The sequence below is a fragment of the Macrobrachium nipponense genome, chromosome 4 (assembly GCF_015104395.2).
Source record: "Macrobrachium nipponense isolate FS-2020 chromosome 4, ASM1510439v2, whole genome shotgun sequence".
NCBI lineage: Eukaryota > Metazoa > Arthropoda > Malacostraca > Decapoda > Palaemonidae > Macrobrachium > Macrobrachium nipponense.
In genome coordinates, this window is record NC_061100.1 from 49,439,043 (window position 1) to 49,453,482 (window position 14,440).

At 34.2% G+C, this 14,440-nt stretch overlaps 1 protein-coding gene across 1 annotated transcript in view; it reads left to right on the forward strand.

Annotated features, from left to right (window-relative positions):
• The window catches only part of LOC135211355 (branched-chain alpha-ketoacid dehydrogenase kinase-like), a 203,688-nt gene that overhangs the window by 170,890 nt on the left and 18,358 nt on the right, over positions 1-14,440 (forward strand). The window contains exon 6 of the mRNA XM_064244669.1: positions 13,167-13,308. Coding sequence (XP_064100739.1) covers positions 13,167-13,308 — 142 coding nt within the window. The remainder of the gene's footprint in view (positions 1-13,166; positions 13,309-14,440) is intronic.

The window sequence follows — 14,440 nt, forward strand, 5'->3', positions numbered from 1 at the left end:
GGATTCAGTGGGTAAAGATCATATTTTATTTTAGTGAGGAATTTTTAATAATTGACTAAGATTGGGTATATTATTTGATGACAGATTTGTGTGTTAAAGGAAGACTTTAGTTGGTCTGTGATCATGTAGACTTTTCAATTACGGACACACGATGACTTTAGAGAATTCCCAACTTCATGCGAGGGTGACGACGGAAACAACTTGGGTCTACAGCACCAGAGGTCGGATCTTCACACGGGCGACGATGGTACGGATCGCCTTTGCAATGGTCGAGATGTCGTCAGTGGATCATCTCAGGATACATTCTGGGACAAATCAGGAGTCTACAATCTTCTACGAGGCGGATACAAAACGCACTTGCATGGGAGTCTCGGGATATTTCAAGTTGACAACCAGGTGGCGGTTACGATTACTTCATCGGAAGACGTTGAATCTACAGTTCAGCAATGGTGGTGTTAGGATACACCTACAGGGGTCGCAGACGCCTAATAATGACGCATGCTGAGTTATTTCAAGATGGTTCACGCGCTCAGCCGGGATCTACAATTATTTGACAATGGTGTTTGAGAAACACCTACACGGAAATCACGAGGCGGTTCAAGTTCCGCCTACATGGGAGACGGTTACAGTTCCACTGCTAGAGGATAATGATGGGGATGAATTCTTCTTCGACGAATGCTACACAGTTCCGGTGATTGTGGTTATGGTAGCCATAATGATGATCACAATATGTGTTGTAGCAGTTATCAAACTTCTGTGCAACCGACAGAGTATGAGGGTCCTAGCAACGGAAGTAGCTCTAAATCATGTGGCAAATGAAAACATTATGAACTAGTATATACCAGTAGCCGATGTGGTGTGCAACAGATGTGCACAAAAAGCATAGGTTGCCGACCCATCTTAAAGTCATGGTAGTGAATTGCTAATCTCCGCTCTTTCTGGTTAGAGACAAGTCAGTTAGAGACAAGCGCTGGATTCCTCGAAGATGCTGAAATGAAAAAACAGACAGGATAGATTACCAATGCACTTTGAGGTCAATGACACCTTGAAGATCATGGACTTCGGGTACGGAGCACCCGTGTTTGTTGTGTGCAAAATAGGGTATGACTGTGTTTGTTTGTAACGAAGAGTAAATGACATTTATTATGGGGGATAAGTGTTAAGAGAGGACTCACTGATTGGTTGTCACAGTGTGGAAAATGCCTGGAAGAGGTGTTTCAGATCCATCGAATAAGGTATCGTAAGAAAGAACTTTGAAAAAGTTAACCTCCGAAGTGATAATTATTGTCTGGAGAAAGAGAATTGTGGTGCGGTACTCATTCTTTTTGACTAACTTTCATGGTTAAAGCGGTGTTATAATTTTGGTCTCTTTATTTCAGATGGATTCGAAGTCACCATATAGAAAAATGGATTCTCTAGATTTCTATTGACTTATTAAAATAATATGATTAGTCGGACATAATGAGATAAGTGGGGGGTACTTCCTTAAATATGATTTAGAGGGGAAAATGATAGTTTATTGTTTCTTTTGGGTCAGAGTCAATTTATTTTATTCCATTTTATTAATTATTTTTATACCATTTTAATGTTAGCTGATTTTGGGAAAAAAAGTATATTTTTTGTAACTACGGGAGTTTATTTGCCTAGCTTGCTTTTTCTGCCAACTTCCCAGAGTGATATATATATATATATATATATATATGATAATATATATATATATATATATATATATATATATTATATATATATATGTGTACCTATATATATATGTACATATATATATATATATATATTATATATATATATATATATATATATATATATATATATATATATTATAGTACTAGGTACTGGTAATCTTCTTAGGCACGAAGATATAGTAATTCAGTTGTATTCCACATAGGAAAATAAAAAAAGGTATTTCTCAGAAAATGCCCAACAGTTTCGTCCTCCAATGGACCTCTTCTTGGAGCGTTTATTAAGGAAAGAGATAAAGTTTACAGTGCATGCGGCCAAGAAAGGCCTAAAATGTTTTTAAACATACAGTTACTAAAAACTAGCAGTTTGAGCTACAAACTCTTCAGCAGTAAAATAACAATAAAAACAAGAATAGCAGTTGAGCAAATGAAAAATACCAAAATATCTAACGAGGTAATACATCCATTTGAAACAGCATAACATACAGTACATATTAACAAGCCTATACTATATGATAGTTAATGGATAACATTATCCAATTTGTACTGACGTTTCATGATATGTAAGATAAAAGGATCTAATTTATACAAACCAGGCGATAAATTAAAATTTTTTCCTTTGCTGTGAACAATGCAAGCTCTGTCTATCAAATTTCTTTCATAAAAACCTGTGCTCTTAAACAAAATCTTTGACCCGAGCCAGTCAATCGGTGCATTACATAAACTACTATGAACACATAAAGCATTGCTCGTATTATTTGTTCGTATATTATATTTATGATTTAAAATGCGTTTTTCGAGTGTCTTCCCAGATTGTCCTATATAAAAACTACCGCACTTGCATGGGATCTTATATATGACTCCTTCATTGTTCTCCGGACTATTATGAATTAAAGTTTTTCCAATGGTGCTAGGATATGAAAAAGTTGTACTAAAACCAAGTAACTTTAGGGGGTAGACTATAGATTCTAATGTGGCATGGTATGGGAAACATATAAAATCCAGTTTTCTGTTTTTCTCCTCATGAATAAAATGTTTTTTGTGCTAACTTTAGACTGTAATCAATATCTTCCAATTTAAAATTATTTTCAATACCAACTTGATATATAAATTCTAGTTCCTCATTGATAAATTCCGGACTGCAGATATTAAGAGCTCTAAGAAACATTGATCTTAATGCTGAGAGTTTTACTTCTACTTTGTGTGAGGAGTAATTGCTAATAATAAGATTGTTATTAGTAGGTTTTCTGTATATTTTAAACTTGTAGCTAGAACTTACAACTGACCTCACAACTGAACATCTAAAAATGAGATAACACCATTGTCTTCTTCGTCAACCGTAAAAGTTATAGAGGGAACTAAATTATTGAGGTCTCTTAAAATCTTCTGAATGTCAATAGAAGTTTTCAGTACCGCAAATACATCTGGGTTAGATATGTTGACGATGTATTTGCGGTATTGAAAACTTCTATTGACATTCAGAAGATTTTAAGAGACCTCAATAATTTAGTTCCCTCTATAACTTTTACGGTTGACGAAGAAGACAATGGTGTTACCTCATTTTTAGATGTTACAGTTGTGAGGTCAGTTGTAAGTTCTAGCTACAGGTTTAAAATATACAGAAAACCTACTAATAACAATCTTATTATCAGCAATTACTCCTCACACAAAGTAGAAGTAAAACTCTCAGCATTAAGATCAATGTTTCTTAGAGCTCTTAATATCTGCAGTCCGGAATTTATCAATGAGGAACTAGAATTTATATATCAAGTTGGTATTGAAAATAATTTTAAATTGGAAGATATTGATTACAGTCTAAAGTTAGCACGAAAAACATTTTATTCATATGAGGAGAAAAACAGAAAACTGGATTTTATATGTTTCCCATACCATGCCACATTAGAATCTATAGTCTACCCCCTAAAGTTACTTGGTTTTAGTACAACTTTTTCATATCCTAGCACCATTGGAAAAACTTTAATTCATAATAGTCCCGAGAACAATGAAGGAGTCATATATAAAGATCCCATGCAAGTGCGGTAGTTTTTTATATAGGACCATCTGGGAAGACACTCGAAAAACGCATTTAAATCATAAATATAATATACGAACAAATCATACGAGCAATGCTTTATGTGTTCATAGTAGTTTATGTAATGCACCGATTGACTGGCTCGGGTCAAAGATTTTGTTTAAGAGCACAGGTTTTATTGAAAGAAATTTGATAGAGACAGCTTGCATTGTTCACAGCAAAGGAAAAAATTTTAATTTATCGCCTGGTTTGTATAAATTAGATCCTTTTATCTTACATGTCATGAAACGTCAGTACAAATTGGATAATGTTATCCATTAACTATCATATAGTATAGGCTTGTTAATATGTACTGTATGTTTATGCTGTTTCAAATGGATGTATTACCTCGTTAGATATTTTTGGTATTTTTCATTTGCCTCAACTGCTATTCTTGTTTTTATTGTTATTTTACTGCTGAATAGTTTGTAGCTCAAACTGCTAGTTTTTAGTAACTGTATGTTTAAAAACATTTTAGGCCTTTATTGGCCGCATGCACTGTAAACTTTATCTCTTTCCTTAATAAACGCTCCAAGAAGAGGTCCATTGGAGGACGAAACTGTTGGGCATTTTCTGAGATATACCTTTTTTAATTTTCCTATGTGGAATACACTGATAATTATATATTATTATTCTAATTATATATATATATATATCATATATCTATATATATATATATATATATATATATATATATATACAACTGATCTATATATATATATATTATATATATATATATATATATATATATATATATATATGATATATATATATATATCTATATCTATATATATATATATATATAGATTATAATATATATATATATATATACATATATATAATATATACTTATATATTATATATATATCTATATTATATTATTCACTATATATATATATATATATATATAGTATTATATCTATTATATATATATATATTATATATATTATTATATATACTATATATATATATATAGATATAATATATCATAATTATATATATATATATTTTTATATATATATATATATATATATATATATATATATTAATATATATATATCATATATTATATATATATACTACCTATATATATATAATATATATATATATATTATAATATATATATAGATATATATATATATATATATAATACATAATCTATATATATAATATATATAATATATACTATATTATATATATCATATATAGATATATACTATACCGATTATATTAAATCCTATATATATATATTATATATAAGGGGACTATCCCTATATATAATATATTAATAGAAACCATTGGGGAAAACCTCAGTTTATTTCATAAGGTAAGCGTGGACACGAAACGGAAGGCAGACCCCATAACTCCATTTACATACACAGCCTCCTCTCTCTCTCTCTCTCCTCTCTCTAGCTCTCTCTCTCTCTCTCTCCATTCTAACAGGTAATGAAACAAAAATGAGAGAGTTGCATCATAACATAACGTTTATTTACAATACTAAATCAATTAACTAAGTAATCCAGTCTTACAGACTAACTTAAAACAACTCATTGTCAAGTCACCCAAAAGTCCTGGGAACTCTTTAGTCCCCCCGAAATCCAGAACCGTCTGCCAAAGATACAGAACACATCCCGGTAAGTACACACACAAGTTTAAAGACAAAGTTAATAAAATGGAACATCTTACAAGATATCAAACAAGCCACCCCTTTGGCTAAAGTAAAGGTAACACTTACCCATTCCCAACCGGACACTAAACACTATGACACAAAAAACTCCCCCGGCGAATGCCACGGCATCTTTGCCTATGACTCGAAGCCCTCTGTCAAAATCCCTCCCATAGGTTTGGGTATGAACGCTTTTAACGAAAGAGGCGCACACGCACATACGAACACACAGTTCGCTAGCGCCTCGCGGTTCTAGCTGCATCTAGTTTCACAAATGCACTTTGAGAAGAGTTCATAAACTGTCGTACATTGACTTCCTGAACTAAGCACTTTTATCTCACGCCATCCCCTAGAAACTCATTCATCAGCTACTCTCAGGTCGTTACTCTGCACTGTCCTCCACATTCCACAGGTTACAGAGAATGCACGAACAATATATTATTAATCAAAACCCTATGTCTTACAGATTGCTCGGCCTCGCACCTATATGCTAGCTCCCGCCTAGCAAAATTGCTTATATAATATAAAACATTGGCCGGCTTAAAATAAAATAAGAAAAACTGCACGTCTCTGGCATTATAAAATAAAGTCTTATCACGCTTTAATCTCACAATAACACAAAACGCATTTTCTCTCATATTTTCTGCATTAGGATTCTTGAATATCCCTCTTCGCTTGTCTGCAAGTAGCTGCACAGACAGTAGCAGGCTATAGCAGGCTGTAGCAACTGTAGGAAGACGGAATGCCTCCCTCATCGTAGAAGACTCTCACGGCTTCTTGTAGATCCCCACACGCTGCAGAATTCTCGCGATCACCCATCATGGAAAAAAAAAATACCTTGTAATCACCCTGGACAACATGGCAGCAACCTCTCTTCACGGCTGGTGGACGTCTTGCTGGTGTCGGGGAACGACTTTTGGGCGTTAGTATGTCAGTCAAGTCACTGGTCAATCTAAGAAAATTAACCCAAACATACTACCTCTATCAAACAACGATCTCAAAAAGGTCAGAAATACTAACTGAACGTCTCCCAATTAACTCCCTCAAATATGACTACTAAATCATAAGTCATTATCACAACTCTCTAAGAAAAAGAAACATCAAGTTCTCCAACTCAATTCTCCAAACTCGCACATCAGCACACACACAATTCAGAAATCACAGCAACTCCACGGAATTCTGCACTCACATTGCAAACTCGAATGTGCTCACAAGAAAAAAAAAGAAAAAATTCGTAACGAGCTCAAGAAAGAAAAGAATCACGTAACACCCAGACCCAAAAAATTTTCTCTTAAGTTCTGACATTCAAACAACCCGCAAAATCAGCAAAAATCTCCAACTTTTAACAGCAAAAACCCCTTTACTGCTCAATAATTAATCACAATGAGACTTAATGTTAAACTCCCATTTACGTAAATAGCAACCCTCGAAAAATTACACCTCCCGGTAAAATCAAATCTCCCGTCCAAAAAAGAAATGCTACTTAAGCTCAATCCCCAAATCATATCTCTCATAGGAAAAGGAAGAAAAATAATAAAAAAAGATAATCACAAATAGATTTCCCCAATCACAAAATGCATAATACATGCATAATATGCATAACTCCCGCGTTTTCCCCAAGAAATGCTCCATGTAAAGCCCCGGAATTTGCCAGAAAGCAAACTCTCACACATGCGCTTTCGTGAAATGCTATAGCTAACATTTCCAGATATTGCAAAAATTCTGATCTGTCACCATCAGAAGAAAAGAATCTGCACACGGCTCATCACATCGCTTGTCAGCAGAAAAATCGCCTGCGGACGCATGCTCAAACAACAGCGCAAAAATTGTCTAGTCAGACACATAAGTTTGGAAACTCATGATTCTCAAGAAAAAAAAGGTCTAACTGACACATTTCACAGAATTAACTCCAGGATATGACTAATGTGTTCAAAAATTTGTCTCGAAGACTTATTCTCTCAACATGACTTTTCCCAAATTATATTTCTCCAAGAATAACACACTTGTGAACATGAAAAATGCACACATCTCCATATGACTCATAATGCAGTAATGCCACTTCTCTCTAAATAGTCACGAAATCAAAAAAGAGAACCACAGAAATCTTCTCTTTGCTAAAAAAAAAAAAACTCCCATAACCACAAAAAGAGGGTCACCCGCCCAAGATTAATTCCAACTCCATTATGAGACATCATATCAATAATAACACCACTCCGGTTATAAAAATATTTCCTCCATTTGGTTAATAACCAACCCCCTTATATTATTCTCTTATTTCTCCAATAGCCACACGTCAGTAAAAAAAAAGACACCACTCCAGGAATAGAGAATAATCACCTCTATTTCGGCAAATACAAAATATTTACCTCTATTTCCCCAATACTCCATGTGGAACAAAACAAGGCTCCAAATAATATATCTCCAAAAAATGTGCACTCAAGGCAACTAACTCACATACTCACAAATATTGTCCCATAATCTCCAAATATGTGTCTCCATTTGCAACAAAGATGGCTGCAAAATAATTGAACTAAACATAGCTCTCATCACATTGGCAAATATCAAAAATGGCCAAAAAATATATCTCCCATATATTATATCTCAAATATAACTCCAAAATAATATATACCTCCAATTATCTCTCCAAAATAATATATCTCAATTATATCTCAATTCTAACTCCAATTCTCCAGAGAATAACTCAATGTTATAGTAAAAACTATAAAAACTCTCTCCATTTAGCATAACTGCTAAAAAAAGGGCAAAAACTCGGCAAATAAAACTGTCTAGAAAATTCTAGAAAAAACCACCAATGTGCCACAAGTCATTATAACAGAACTCCCAACTCACAGTGTCTAAGCAAAGACTTCCCCATATGCACTACGACATAAACCATTAGAAAACTTAACCAAGTTTCCTATCTCTCACAAAGTTGTCACAAATACAACAAGGGTATTGTGCAAGAAAACTCACAATTTCTGGAACACAAATATCCAGAGAAAAAAATGTAGTGCCATTACGTATGCATTCAAAACATGCAAGAAATTCTCCCATATTACTCTATAGCATCAAATAGCTAAAACACGAACACTTTCTCTTAAATGACTCTAAGTCATGAACTGAGATAATATTCACACTAACTGGAAGAGCAAAAAAACAATTCAATTCACCCATGGTAAAAAACTTGTGTCAGCTATGGCTAACTTTCAAAAAGGAGAAAAGAAAAATCAACGGCACCATTAACTATCTCCCGTAACTCACTAGATGTCAAGCAATTATCTGCTGAACTCATAAAAAAAGAAAAAAAAACTAAAATAATGTGTTGTTAGTTCTTCCCATAATCACAAAAGATTTCACCTCCCTTGATAGCATTAAAACACCCACTTATTAGTACATAAAAAATCAGTATCAGAAATATCATTATCACAAAAATCACCAAAAAAATTGCTATCATCAAAATCATCAGTATCAGTACAAAAAATATCACCAATGTTAATGCTTGTCCATTCTCCAAAAATTCAGCAAAAAATTCAGCAAATTTCACACAATTCACCAAGATTCAGCCAGATTCATCAAGATTCAGCAAAACTCATCCCCGTGAATCACTGAAATATTCTCCAAAGTTACAAAAACTCAACAAATAATTAACACAAGACTTCTCCCATTAATTCATTGTAATAATTCTCCTTGAATAATTATCTGTAATAATTATTGAATAATCTCCCATGAAATATCTCAAATCTCTCGTAAAACAATTCTCCCGTAATGATAATTATACTTAAGCAAACCTCCCGTGACACATCTCAAGTATAATAATTATTAATAATAATAATAATAACTCTCCAAAGCAATAATTCTCTTGCAAAGATTTCAAGTAAGGGTGAAATTCAAATAGCATACAACAGTAATGCTGAATCTTATGACATACAATTTCTCCAGCATGCAACACCATGACATAACACCATTGCCACACAACACAGATACAACACCAATCATCGGCATTTCAAAGTAATTTCTCCAACACAATAAAAAAAAAATAATCTGTGTATCCCCCTTATATTTGTGTCTTTCAAGGCACAAAGAAACATATAACACATCCCGTGCATGTTAACTACTTTTCCCCTCATTCTCGTAAAAGAAAAATCTCTTTTTATTTCCTTTTCTCTTCATCCAAGAGAGAGAAAAAAAATATCTTTTCTAAAAAAAAGACTCTACGGGCATTTCACTTCATCAACTAATCAATCAGCTGATATCTTAGCATTCAATGTCAAGGCCAAATCCATCCCCAACACTAAGAAAAAAAAGGAAAAGGGGGAGTTCACCCACACTGAGAAAAAAAATTTTTCCCCCCCTGAGAACAACCCCTCAGTCGAGCGGCAGAACAGCCCGAGGCATACCAGTAGTATCCCCCATCCCTGCACTATCTCTCGAGTGAGGCTAGTGGTACCCATGCAACTACCCTCCCAAGGGATGCCCGTACCCTCGCAATGCAAGGCGCCTCTCTGCAGAAATATGCTGAGCCCTTAAAATTGTGGCCGCTCTGTGTCACTAAGCCAAATATGCTTATCTAAGCACAGTTCCCATGCATAGAAAAATACACTCCTATGTTTTAAACAAAGACGAATGCATACGTCTATTATAAACACGTGCAAATAAAGAAAACACTTCACTATGGGGAAAGAAAAAAATTGTTTTGACCACTTGAACCAATCCCATAACCCAGAAATATTTAAACAAAAACCCACTCCTTTCAAAACAACAGTTTAACACTCACCACTCCATAATGGGAACAAAAGGAACTCGAAATTCTCCGTAAAAACGCGTAAATCTCGTCGGCACAATACAAACGCGACCGGTGAGATGACCCCTAGCAACACTCAATCATGAACTAGACTGAGTTGCTTGTCTCACGACTCCCACCCTGAAGAATCTCGGTACGGGCAAATTTGATGACCCTAATAGAAAATCTTTCCTCATCCCCCCATCTCACGGACGGACATTTTCTCTACCCCTTTTATCTTCCAACTGGCCAACCATCTCTTCATTGGCGTTCCTAGGCATAGAAAAGAAAAAAACTTTCATATCCCCTCTTTAACCTTCTGCCACCACTATAAACATGGGGAAAACCCTCATGTATTTCATAAGGTAAGCGTGGACACGAAACGGAAGGCAGACCCCATAACTCCATTTACATACACAGCCTCTCTCTCTCTCTCTCTCTCTCTCTCTCTCTCTCTCTCTCTCTCTCTCTCTCTCTCCACCTCTTTCTCCATTCTAACAGGTAATGAAAATGAGAGAGTTGCATCATAACATAACGTTTATTTACAATAACTAAATCAATTAACTAAGTAATCCAGTCTTACAGACTAACTTAAAACAACTCATTGTCAAGTCACCCAAAAGTCCTGGGAACTCTTTAGTCCCCCCGAAATCCAGAACCGTCTGCCAAAGATACAGAACACATCCCGGTAAGTACACACACAAGTTTAAAGACAAAGTTAATAAAATGGAACATCTTACAAGATATCAAACAAGCCACCCCTTTGGCTAAAGTAAAGGTAACACTTACCCATTCCCAACCGGACACTAAACACTATGACACAAAAACTCCCCCGGCGAATGCCACGGCATCTTTGCCTATGACTCGAAGCCCTCTGTCAAAATCCCTCCCATAGGTTTGGGTATGAACGCTTTTAACAGAAAGAGGCGCACACGCACATACGAACACACAGTTCGCTAGCGCCTCGCGGTTCTAGCTGCATCTAGTTTCACAAATGCACTTTGAGAAGAGTTCATAAACTGTCGTACATTGACTTCCTGAACTAAGCACTTTTATCTCACGCCATCCCCTAGAAACTCATTCATCAGCTACTCTCAGGTCGTTACTCTGCACTGTCCTCCACATTCCACAGGTTACAGAGAATGCACGAACAATATATTATTAATCAAAACCCTATGTCTTACATATATATATATATATATATCATATATATATATATATATATATATATATATATATATATATATATATATATATATATATATATATTATATATATATATGATATATATATATATATATATATATATATATATATATATATATATATATATATATATATATAGTATATATATATATAGTATATAGTTATATATATATATATATATATATATATATATATATATATATATATATATATATATATATATATGTATGAATTGATATGTTAGTGAATTACATATCGTGTCAGCTGCCCTTGCTTGGAGACAGAGTGAGCTGTAGAAGCAGCCTCCTTGAATGAAGGAATCTGATGCGTATGCGTTTTAAGCTGGTGGTTGTCTGTACTGTTGCCAGGGACAGTTTTGAGGTGTGGTGGGTATGTACATTCATTTGTACGGATGTCACAGGTCTGACCGATCAAGGCACTTGAAGGAAAGACATTCCTTTGCGATAGGAAGAAAGACGGTTGAGCGAATGCCAGGTGTCGGGGGGAAAACCCTGATCGATATTAAGACGGGATTCTCTAACTTAACTAATACAATGTAACAATTGACATTTTGAGTCTGGGAGTGAATACTTAGCTAGGAGAGTGGAATGATAACTTAATAGTTTTCTTTGTGGGGCAGACTTGGGTTTTTATCACTGATTTATTAATCATTTTATTCTATTTTATGTTCATCTGCTTTGGGTAATAAATAATATATTTTTGTATTTATGTTAGCTTAATAGCTTAATGGTTACTAAAAACACGGTCTTTGTTTTTAGTAACCAGCTTTTTAAACAGAGGCTGCTTCTTCTATGGATTGAGGACAAAGAAATCGCTGGCAATATGATAACCGAGACGGCAATCTGCCAGAAGGCCAAAGACGACGGAGGAGAAGAGACATCGACGGCAACCCCAGACTTCAAGTCTTCTCGGGGGTGGTTTAATAAATTCCATAAACGGACTGGCATCCATTCGGTGGTGAAGAATGAAATTTTGTAAAAAAAAAAAAAAAAAAAAAAAAAAAAAAAAAAAAAAAAAAAAATGTAAAGTATAAAAAGTAAAAAAAATGTAAAAATAAAAAGACAAAAAAAAAAGAAATTTAATTTTAAGTTTTTTGTAAAGTTAATTGTTAACGTTTTCTGCCATTTGTTAATGTGTTCCGTAAAGTTTAGTGTTAATGTTTCCTGTCATTTTTTAATGTGTTTTGTAAAGTTAAGTGTTCATGTTTTCTGACATTTGTCCTCCTCCTCTGTCGCCACTTTCGGAGATCGCCTCACTCGAAAGGTAAGGTTCCACATTTTACTACATACGTATGTACGTACAGTATTTCTTGTACCATGTACACTAATACACTTTATTTACAGGTATGTAGTACATATTAGTAGTATACATAGTTTAAGTTAGGTATCTAATGGTCCAAATTGTTATATTTCATTGTTTATTGGTCAATTTAGCTTTATTATAAAATTTACTGGGGTGTTTTTGTAGGGCTTGGAACGAATTAGGCAATTTACATGTAAAATGTGGTTCAAGATACGAAAAATCAGGTTACGAGGGCCGCTTCGGAACGAATTAATTTCATATCCTGAGATACTGCTGTATATGATTTTTTGCATATCTGGCATACAGTACTATATGTAATAGGTATTTTCCAGTGTTTCCTTATTACACAAAGTGCAACATACGTACATTATTTGTATATATGGTCAATCTTGCAATATTAACTATTTGTTTTTCTTTTGACAGTACCCTTGGATTACATCTTGCCTGAGATTTTGAAGAATGCTGTGCGTGCAACCATTGAAAGCCACACCTTAGAGGGTGATGTATCACCACTTCCTCCCATCCATATAACTATTGCCTCCAATGAAATTGATTTCATTATAAGGTATAAAGAAACTTGATGTAGTGTTTTTATGAAATTAGAATACTGTGATCTGGATAGATTATTTAAATGAAAGATTTGATCCTTTTACTATGCAGATATTATTTTAGAGGGATCAAATTGGTAATGCATTCTCATTACTAATCATACAGCAATATGAAAGTTTTTGAAGTATATTGTGTCATACATGAAAATTACATATTGCCTTGGGCAAACATTGTTTCAATGTAAGGTAACCATTTGCTATCATAATAAGTTATAGCTGTTGAAGGGAATCTTGTGACATTCCTTAGTCCAATAGTCACTAAATAATTGCCACAATATGAAAAGAATAGGTAAATTTTTGGTCATCTAATCCATGATTGTTGTCATCAATATCCATCATAGACATTTTTATGCTAATTTTAGATGTGAAAGGAGTTCTCTCATTTTCATCAGTCCTGTGCTCTTTCTGGACAAACTCATATCAGGTCAAAGTCTTAATCTATCCTCTTTTCCATGATTCCCATTATCCCCCTACTACATAACTACTGCTTTTCCAACCAAATACCAACCATTTTTCATTCCTTCTTATGACATGTTCAGACTTTTCCAGCTTCTGATACCACATCACCAGTTTTTCATTCATAGTACGATAAAGTACGTTAAAGAGTTGTGACACACCAAACTTCACATACAGTACTTTTGCTAATAGTATCTTTTTATTTCTATGTAATGATACCAAACATTCTTGAATCACAGGAAATACAGTGAACCCCCTTTATCTGCAGATTCCGAATTCGCTGATTCACGTATTTGCGAATTTCTCCATGGAACGTATACCCCCATTGTCCATGGAAAATTCACCTATTTGTGGTATTTTTCTGAGAAATATCCACAAATTCCTGTTTTTTTATCAATTTCATCTTAAAATGCACTTTTCGTGATAAAACTATTAAAAAACCAGGTAAGTATAACATTTTTAGGGTTTTTTTCTTGAGTTTTAACTACAAAACAGGCAGTTTTAAGCATTTTATATAGGTGTTTCAACTAGTATTCGTGGATATGGGGGGTCTGGTGCACATCCCCCACAAATACGGGTGGAACACTGTATATTTATTACTGTATTTATGCTATGAATGTATACAGTATACGT